This window comes from Perna viridis, chromosome 14 (assembly GCF_037379345.1).
Source record: "Perna viridis isolate PV_CMFRI_1.1 ecotype Kerala chromosome 14, ASM3737934v1, whole genome shotgun sequence".
In the NCBI taxonomy this organism is placed as follows: Eukaryota; Metazoa; Mollusca; class Bivalvia; order Mytilida; family Mytilidae; genus Perna; species Perna viridis.
In genome coordinates this window covers 34,335,319-34,346,168 of record NC_142458.1, presented here as the reverse complement: position 1 = coordinate 34,346,168, position 10,850 = coordinate 34,335,319, and the positions used below count along the sequence as shown (strand labels likewise).

Sequence of the window (10,850 nt, the reverse complement as noted above, 5' to 3'; positions counted from 1 at the left end):
CTTCTGGAACAGTGTTATATTGCAACAAGATTGAAGTCATCAATACAAAAGTTTTATGATCGTTACAGCTTATCTATCTGCGCCATTTTTGTTCAACTTGTCACATTTTTCCTTTCCTCTTTCGTCTAACACGGACTTGACTTTCTATGAGCAACTCGGCGGGTGTTTCTAGAAAAGCAGTGGGCGCTGTTAAGTGGAGTTTCGAGTTGCTCATTTCCTTTTGTTGCTTTTTGTGTATGTTTTAGTTAATTTGTGTTCTTTGTTTTTTGTATATATGTTTTCCATGTCTGGTCTTTGTCCCTGGATTGCATTATTTTTATTACCACTATAACCTTGGTTCCTTTAATTACTCTTCCATGTCTGGTCTTTGTCCCTGCATTATATTCTTTTGATTACAGCTAAAACCTTGGTTCCCTTGATTACTCTTAGACATTGACAGTTATTCAAGTTTGTCAAGCGTTTAAATATGGTAGAATGTTTGTATTATTTGTTACTTACATGCATCTTTGAATAATTGTTCAAAAGATGTTTCTTGACAATTCTATGAACATCGAATGCAAACATGTATCTGTATATGCAACAATGCATCCAACGTTTATTTATCAGACATTTCAATACTCGATTGTTCTCACTTTTACTCATTTATATGTTATGAGGTGCTGAATAAAACGTTAGACTTATACTTCAATTCGTCAAGTCAGCAGGGTAATGTATGCATGTTGACATTTCAAGTTCAGCAAGTAAAATGCAAAACATAACTTATGCTTATATGCTAACAATTATTTATTAACAAAATAATTAGCATCATATGTTTTACAATACATCAGGAGTGTATTTTTACTTTTAGTCTTGTTTTAACTGTTGCGTTTTTCGTCGTACAATTCCTGAAACGAAAACAAATCTCAGAATATGACGACTCTATTCACTACACTGCTCCATTGGATCAAATGGATTCAGGGAAGATAACGTGAGCATAAAAGGGTCTGAAAAATTCCCAACGATGTTAAAATTGTCAAATTTGCGAACCAAAGTTTTGGTCGTTGCCTCTGCGGAACTCGTACTGCTGTACAAATATATATATAATCAATACAGAGCAGTTTTCGTTCACATGCGTAAATTGTACACATTTTGAAAACAGAAATTCATTTATTATTCGATAGACCCAAACCTCTGTATTTTGTTTCAAAGTAACTACTAGAATGTTGACATACTCCTTATTTTCACACCATTTTCAAAATGAATGAAATATGACACATTTCACATTTACTTGGAAAATCAACCATCAATTCAACCGAGAACAACTACAAATAGTTGAAAAGCACACATTTTGATTTGTAGGGCCACATTATAATAAACTCAACGGGACACAGTATGAGTTCAATAGCATTTATCTTTAAACTGCAAGATTATGTCAAAAGTGGTTAAAATAATTATTATCAAGACTTCATTCTGTGAATGGTCATATTAGTAGATTTTGCCCACGTTAACGAACTATTTTGGTTCTCCAAGGTCGAGAAGTTACTGAGAGAACAATAATTTGGAAACATTGCTAAATATTGATCGATCTCCGAGGACGATCTAAAAACTCATTGAAATTTAAAAGAATGGTAGAGCTCTACAAATATTCAGAGGTTCTAGAAAAAATCGTTTGATCTCACGGCAAAAATTTGACATATTTTTTCTGAATTCTAAACTGTTTTGTTGAAGTACCTGTTTCACAAATGAAACATGCTCTGTGAAGGTCAGTGTTGTAGTATTTATATTTCGAACCAATCTGATAATTCTCATATTTCTCCAATGGCTCTCGAAAATTAGTTTTCTGTAATTAATATGTCATTTTCATTGAAATACATGTATCAACTACGGAACACTATACTGCTTGCCCATACAATTGTCTATATCACTTTTAACTTTCGATGTAGATTCAAACCCAGATCAGTTAAAGGGTTGTATGATTAATGGTGATCCATTTTAAGAAAATGTAATGAATCAAGAATCATAAATAATGATGCGATTAAAACAAAATGCTATTAAAATTTGTATCTTCTCTTAAATTTCAATACTACCACTGGTTGACAGACTTTCTGGATGATATTTACTAGCCCGTTTGATATCTTATAGAATGGAACATGTAACCACATTGTATTATACCAAGTTTGAACCCATTAAATACTGAAATCTCTCTCCATGTTTGATACATGTTATGACTAGTCGCTTCTTAAATGGTTTTATATATCTTTTTTATTCTATGTACATTGGTAGACTATATATATAAATTCTTAACACAATTTCAGCAAGTGAGTACCAAAAAAGATGAAACCGAATCCAATGCTCAAATATATATACAAGTGTTTTTGTTTTACATGCATCTTTACCGAGTTAACACCACACAATGTGAAACCGTAATTGTCGAAAGACGGTTGAAGTGTGTAACAGTAATCAACGCAACCAAACATCTTCTTCAGTGTTGACATTGTGCTCCGTAGCTGTGGACCTGATTTGAACATATCTGGACCTACAAAAACCACAAAAGAGAACAATCATTGTAGACATTGTGCTCCGTTGCTGTGGACATGATTCGAACATATCTGGACCTACAAAACCACAAAAGAGAACAATCATTGTAGACATTGTGCTCCGTTGCTGTGGACCTGATTCGAACATATCTGGACCTACAAAACCACAAAAGAGAACAATCAGTGTAGACATTGTGCTCCGCAGCTGTGGACCTGATTCGAACATATCTGGACCTACAAAACCACAAAAGAGAACAATCATTGTAGACATTGTTCTCCGCAGCTGTGGACCTGATTCGAACATATCTGGACCTACAAAACCACAAAAGAAAACAGTAGATAACAACATGAAAATTGAAATTACTTATTGTTAATATTAGATAACACAACAGTATAAAAATGTAAAGCTTTTAGAGGAAAACTGGACAAACAATATGTAGGCACATTTATATATAATGTGTAAGAAAGATGTGTAAAGTTTTAACTTGGAAATCTGAAATAAATTTTGTAAAGAGTATGATGAATATGAATCTTACATATCAACCGCCTACCAGTAACATTTAAACAAGACATAAAGCCATACCAACTTATTTTGGGAACATAGATCACATATTCCGCTCGGTACTATACCTTGTAAACATGCTATTCCGTTTGCTTTTAACGCTTTTTGTATGTTTCTGTAGTATTCATCAGTAAACAAGGATTCACCAGGACCTATACCATTTGAAGAATTATTCATTGAAAAAGGTGTGATAAGAAACTGATTTAAATCATGTTACAAAATCTTCTGTTCAAATGAATTCTTTTTTTTTATCAAAATACAATCACAGAAATCAAAGTGTTTTTTTAACATTTTCGTGAAAGGACCAGATACTATATTTACATTTTGGTATTGTATAAGTTTGCTAAAGACAACCTGTATAACTATAACTAAGACTCTAATACATGTAGAAATATAAGACTATTAGATTGTCGTTAACATATCGCTACAATATCAACTATAGTTAATAATGACGAGGAATGGTATTGAAAATAAAATAAAGGGAAAATGAAAGTTCACTTCATTGAATACTTTTTCTTTTCCTCTGTCGAATGCCCAGGACTTGATATTTGATAAGTGACTCGGCGGGTGTTTCTAGTAAATCAGAGGTATCTACGGTGCACCTGGTCCATGCTTTTGTTTATTTTATCTTCTTTGTAGTGTTTATCTGTTTTCCATGTCCGGTCTGAGTTGCTCATTTACTTTTGTTACTTTGTATGTATGATTTTAGTTACTTTATGTTCTTTGTTGTGTATGTCTGTTTTTCATGTCTGGTCTTTGTCCCTGGATTACATTCTTTTGATTACCGCTATAACCTTGTTTCCCTTGATTACTCTTTGTCCCTGGATTACATTCTTTTGATTTCCGCTAGAATCTTGGTTTCGTTTATTACTCCTTACCTTGTGGATCAGGGTTGTCACTGATAATAATATCAAATTCATTTTGTCGTTCATTCAGATACTTAGCACCGTCTTCGATGATAAGCTGTGCCCGGGGATCATCAAACACTCGTGTTTCTTCAGGAAAATATTTCCGTATGAGATCAGCAACATCCTAACCCATCAAATACTCTTACATTATTTGCAGAACTCAAATAATTTTATGATAATCAAAGATTAGTTTCTTCACCAGTAACTGATACACAGGGGATCCACGTTTAGTTGTACCATCTGGTGTTCATGTAAACCTTTATGATCTCTTTAAATATTTAAATATTAAGCAAGCTGAATGGTCAAAGCCGTGTTGAAGATCACTTGAATAGAAAATATCAGAAACCTGTTCGTAACCTAGATGTATTCTCATTAATATATGAATATCTTCAAAACAAAAACAAAAACAAAAAAACAAAAAACAAAACAACCAATTCACCACACAGACAGGCTCATAGGAAAGTTTCTTTTGAATCATAATTTATGAATAGTTTTTAAGTTGTCTTGTCAGCTTTCATGTCTGATAATCTGTATTCGTGATCCATTGTATCTTTAGATATATCATTTAACCTAGCTTATTGGTTTTCTTGTGAACTACCTCCCTACCTTTCATGTCAACGTGACATAATATATCATCTATATATAGATAATTTTATCGTGTAGTTTAAATTCCTACCTACCTTATCTACCTCACAAACAACAACTTGTTCAACATCTGGTGACTTTAAAACTTCAGCAGTCGTTCCACCTGAGCACCCACCAATGATCAATACCTTGCAAAAATATAATATAGAAATTAGTTTTAAAACATATCAAATGCAACAAACTGAACTTCACAGATAGAATCCATGTATTTATGACACTTTCCGTTTGTATGTTATGTATTCTGTGGAACACACTTAAAGGCTGATATAACGAAAAAATACAGCGGGTAGAAACAGAGAATCAATGAACAAAAAAAATATAAAAAACCGCAGTAACACTGAAAAAAAAACAACGGAATGACAAAACAAAAAAAAGGATAAATAGTGACTTTTCCAAGCGTCATTACGAAAAAAAAACAAAGGAATACCTCAGTCCTCGATGAAACATCAGCTGCTGTAGAAAGAACAATTGAAAAATAACGAGATTTTTTATTGTTAGTAGATGCATGAATATGATATTGCAAACATTTGGCTATTTTATCTTGCCTTCTTTATCTCACATATCATGTGTGTATTTTTGTTGTATTATCTATAATGTTACTAAAGAATAAACATTTGAATAAGGTTAAATATTGCTAAAACTGCGCCCATCAAGATTTTCATATGATCAATATATATAACATTTTAAGAACTTCCACTGAAGGTTTCGACAAATTAAACAAGCTAAGCGCCATGTGAAGGGTCTAATACTTTTTATAATACGATTGCACATGCGTAAAATTGTTTAATGTACAAGTCAACTTTCTCTTATTATGGCTGCTGTTGATAATGTTTCGTGTAAAAAAAATATTTCAAACCTACGAAAACCTTGTTTTCACATTTGATGTCCTCAAATCCTTTTAACATGCAGATAAATCTTTCATTTATTTGAACATTTATTAATAAAACAGATATTATGTTTGCAAAGTTTCAATTTTTGTCGTCCGTTGTATGTTGTGTAAAATACCTTTTTGGGTTGTGGGTGGCACTTAAGAGGAATATTGACGATCATTTCATTGTAGCAGACTTCATCACGCTCTATATAATTCAAACTTCCATCTAAAACTAAGATCTTCCCAAATGTTTTGCTGAAATCAATTGAAGTTGTCAATATACATAGAAATATATTTGACAGATATAACTTTGTTAAGTATACCGATCGCTAAAACATTAAAAGATCTTTTCGGGGGTATGAAGGGAAGGCAAAATTGATAGCTGTGCGCACATTAATAGGGTGGAAACTCGGATGATGTGAATGTGAAGAATTTTTAATATTTGAAAGAAACATAAAAACACTTATGGGAAAGCAAAACTTTTTCAAAATCTGTTTACTGTATGGTTTACAAAAAGATAAGTAAAAACAACATTTAATGGCTTAAAGGCTCAGCTATATAAGGATAATAAATCCGTATACATTTCATTATCTGGTTGTTGTTTGTTTTCCATCAGTTTACTTTTCATCAATCTATATCGGTACTATTTATTAAAAACGATGGTGTTTTACAACTCTCATTATCCAACAGAACATTTGCAACATCTACAATCATTCAGGTATACAGACGTCTGTCGCTTTGAAAAGCTGAGGTTTTCTGTTAATAATTTGACACATAACGTCAATGTTTTTTGAATATGTAATCAAGCCAGAATATGGCTTATTATAATGTCTGTGTAACCACCATACAACAATAACATGAAAATTGAATGCACCAGATCCTATGTACAGATAAGTTACCGGGAATATAAATTCACGGATTCACAATGTATTTATTTATTTAAAAGTCTTACTGCATAATATTTTAGGAGGGGACATGAAGAAATTCTCATGATACAAATAATTTAATCATAAATCTTTTTCCGGGGTATGTTGTTCAACTTGTCATTAAACATATCGTGGAATGGAGTCTTTAAAACTTAATTGAGTGATTAGTAAATCAATTGATTAAATTTTGTTCCTCAACTTAATTTAACCAATGTTAAGACCAACAAAATGTTGTTTTTAACAATGTGACAACAATATGATAACTATATGCCTTTTTCTCAAGTTCTTTGGGATAAATGCGATGTATCATACCCCATCCCCCAATTAGGAGTGTTTATCTATAATCTATATAGCGCGAACTGAGACTACAGGATCTAGCATAACAATGTTCCTTCATTTGGATCAGATCAGATCCATATATAGGGGCATCTCTTTCGTTGTACCTGTGTATATTATTTTTTGGGACCAACTGTATCCTGTTCTGTGATGGAAGGATTCCATCGTCGTATAGAAAAATGTACCATACATATTCACTTTATATTGAACAAGAAGTACGTCGCATTTGATTGTCAAAGCACTGTAGGTATCCCGGGTTGAGAGGACGGATTATTTAAAAAAAGTAATGATAATTTGGCAAATCTTGTAAATCTTGTAATTATACATTGATTTTCCTATTAAGAACAAACACCTACCTCTGAAAAATCAGAATATTCTGAAGATCAGATTTTCCCTCATATAATATTTCTTCAATCTCCACTCCAATACCATAACCTGACCGAATATCCGACGTATTGAAGAACCAATTATCGCGTATCTTATGGTTTGCCATTATATTAAGGAAACAAACTGTGTTTTGCTAAATGAATAACATATGGATGTAAATAATGAAAGACAAAATGGCTTGTAAACTAGAGTTTATGTAAATGGCTGAACATATAATTGGAATCAAAACTTAACAATTACAGTTATTATAAGCTTATATTATATAACTTGACCCAAACAACAAATGTCAATTAGTAATCAAGGGAACCACAATTCGAGTGCTCATAAAAAAACACATATTCTAAATAATAAACACACAAGAAAGGACATGATAAAAAAAAACACTTGAAAAGAAATAAAGTACATGTCTAGCCGGTACGCCACTAAAACTTGGACCATAGACAAGGTTGATAAGGTAAAATACTACTTATGGTAAATAGACAGTCATGTAAGTATCGGTTATAACTAAATTTCTGTGTAAAGTTTGCATTCAACACAGTTCAGTATGTCTCCCCTATAGTGAAATCATTTGATGATTTTAAAATTGTTTCCTTAATTCATATGTTTTTGTGCTTGCCAGTCAATCAATTAAGAACACATATAGGCAACAAATGAAATATTGTATTGATATCCTCCTTGTACTTGTTTCAACATTATAATATCAATCTATGTATCTGTATCTGCATACGTCAGATTAATGCAACATCAGCTTAATATAACGAAAACATTTGACAAAACCATGGTTTTTAGAAGAATATATTTACTTAATATATTAATATGAATATTTGTGAATATATCTGTAGAAACCTTTTAAATTTAGCCGTTCTTAGCCTAAGTCCGTCTTGTTTATTGATTTTTTAGCAGTTTAATTGAGAGAGTAATCACGGGAACTATAATTCTAGCGGAAATCAAAAGAAGGTAATTCAGGAACATAGACCAGACATGGAAAACAGACAAACAAAACAAAGAACAAAAGGTAACTATAATAATACACACAAAGTAACAAAAGTAAATGAACTCGGACTCTAAAAACTGGGCGCATGAACCAGGTGCACAAATAGGTTTTACGTCCTCTGCATTTCTAGAAACACACTCCTAAAAAGTCCAGTCCGGGATAGAGGAAAGTAGAACGGAAAATTATGAAAGGTGACGACCATAAAACTTCTGTAGTGATGACTTCAATCTTGTAGCAACATAACCCTGTTGCTGAAGCCTAATAAGTCCGACGCGATATCTGCGTAGTTACGGCAAGCTATGGAATAATGTATGAGTTTTGATAGGAAAACTCCATACGCAAGTGCTGAAGTTATCAACAATTTAAACCATTGTCTTGATAACTTTGATTCAGAGTTTGTCAGGTTGCATATACGAAAATCAAGTAATATCTTTCATAGTTCTGAAATTCGTCGAGAAACATAGAAAGATGTTGTACGTCATTTTACTTTATGGAGACAAAACAATTGGATATATGTCAGTATTATTGAAAATAAAGTTACACGTGTAGTTTTAACTTCACGACTTGTCTTAAATAAAGTTATAAATGGAAGTAAAAGGACAAATTTGAGAAATGGACCGAAAAACCTTGTCAATATCACCTGGTAATTCTTGACAATATGTATCAATAACATATTTACCTTTCAACTATAAGTATATCTGAAAAATACGACTTTCCTTAATATTTTACCTTGTCAATCTCACAATATGCATCACATTCAGACCAACCTTTCGTCATTAATCATTTGGTTCTCAATGCATCTTATAAACCATATAAGAGTATATTTTTTTCTCTTTGAATTCCATAGTATATTTGCATATGTTACATTAAAGTCAATGAATGCAAATTTTATTTTGTATAATTATATGATATAAAAAATGAACTGAATAGACGCAACCAATTTTCTTTATAAAAATAATTCAGCATTCGAAAATTTGAATCCATTTTATCGACCTTGTTTAGAAAAATGATTTTTGCTGCACCTGTTGTACCGAAACAATGAGTCAGTAAATGCAAACCTTATAGGTAATTAGCATGAGTACAATACATACAATATACTCCACTTGTCATTAGATTATAAAATATAGCGATAACTAAACAAATTTTCATTACTGTTAAAGATTTTTGTTTAAATTAAATAACGTTAAAAATTGTGTAATTTTTAACAAAAAGGCAGCAGTGATAGATATATATTATTCTCAATAAATAGGAAGTCATAATAGTGGAACCTGTTTCATGTTCATAATAGAACCTACCTAGAACTGAATTTAAATGTGAGAGATGTTCGATTTAGTAAAATAACTTACAAATATATACTAAAATACCAATCATATATATTGCAAATTTCGATAAGCCGTATTTCGAGGAGTAACCTCTAATCAGCAGCATTAGATTCAAATGTATAGGAAAATCTAAATCCAAATATAATTTGTATATTTGTGCTCAAGTCAAAAACTATCGAGACTTAGTATTACCGTAAGAACTAAAGTTTTTAGATCTTTCTAGTATACCATAATTTCAAATTGAATTTTATTCAAGTGTGCATATTTTGAGTGTTGACTGTCTGTTTGCAATTTTTCTACATTTACGGACAACTTGGCGGGTGTTTGTAGATAAACAGAAGACGCTTACCCTGACAGTGCACCTGGGCCATATTCTGAGTTTCTGAGTCCGGGTAGCACGTTTACTTCTATTTCTTTCTACGTAATAATTTGGTTATTTCATGTACTTTGTTTTGTGTCTGTTTTGCCTGTCTAGTCATTATCCTGTCTAAGCTAGTGATATATTTTTTTTAATTTCCATTTCAATTTTGTTTTCTTTTGTACTTTTTTTGTTTTTTTTTTCAATACGTAAATTGTATTTTTGTTTTAAATTGCTTTTGTCATTACCAAGGTAACATTGATTTTAAATCGAAAGTTTTGTGGGTGACACTGCACTTTTTTCAAAACGTGTTTTTTTTTTTTTCATCACAACTATAAGTTTCAAATTGTAAGGGTTTGTTTATTTAAGTTATGATTTCCGTTCTTCATTTCAATTGTACTTCCTTGTTAGCGTTTATAATGGTTTAAGAGCTTAATGTTTTTATGGTTAAGTGTTTATACCTGTGTTATAGATATATTGTTTTCATCAAGGTCTTCTCTCTTTAATTTGTACAGAATTCTAATTTCAATAGATGTGTTTGATCAATTGAAATACCGTAATAAATGAACGTATACACATTCACTTATTTTAACAAAGTATTTCAAATGTTTTATTAATCAGTATTACGACAAAATGTTTAAAATTTTTAAGTTTGTTTTATGTAATGTAAAAGATCCATTTCAGGTTTCAGGCTTAGATGGATGTAATCTTAAATAAGGTTCGCCTTATTGTTTCTCTTTTTTTAGGTAGCCTTTTTTTTAGAAAAAAATAGTTGCATAGCTTAATCGATTGCACTTTATGATTTTACTGTAAAAGTAATAAGAAAATGGAAGCCGTATAAGAATTATTTTCTTTAGAAAATCTCAAGTGTTTGTTTGAATTAGTAATCAAGGGAACTAAGATTCTATTTGAAATCAAAATAATGTAATCCAAGAAAGACCAGACATGAAAAACAGACCAAAAATAACAAAGAACATAAAGTAACTAAAGTAATACATACAAAGAAACAAAAGAAAATGAGCAAC

At 31.4% G+C, this 10,850-nt stretch overlaps 1 protein-coding gene across 1 annotated transcript; it reads right to left on the bottom strand.

Moving 5' to 3' along the window:
* Positions 1–765: 765 nt before the first annotated feature.
* Positions 766–8,998, bottom strand: LOC148599093 (spermidine synthase-like). Its single transcript, XM_088561751.1, has 8 exons — positions 8,875–8,998; positions 7,121–7,284; positions 5,637–5,757; positions 4,667–4,759; positions 3,957–4,110; positions 3,147–3,230; positions 2,376–2,515; positions 766–884 (listed from the first exon to the last, which is right to left on the bottom strand). The coding sequence occupies exons 1-8, from the start codon at positions 8,920–8,922 to the stop codon at positions 855–857; spliced, it is 834 nt and encodes a 277-aa protein (XP_088417877.1). The 5' UTR covers positions 8,923–8,998; the 3' UTR covers positions 766–854.
* Positions 8,999–10,850: the final 1,852 nt, after the last annotated feature.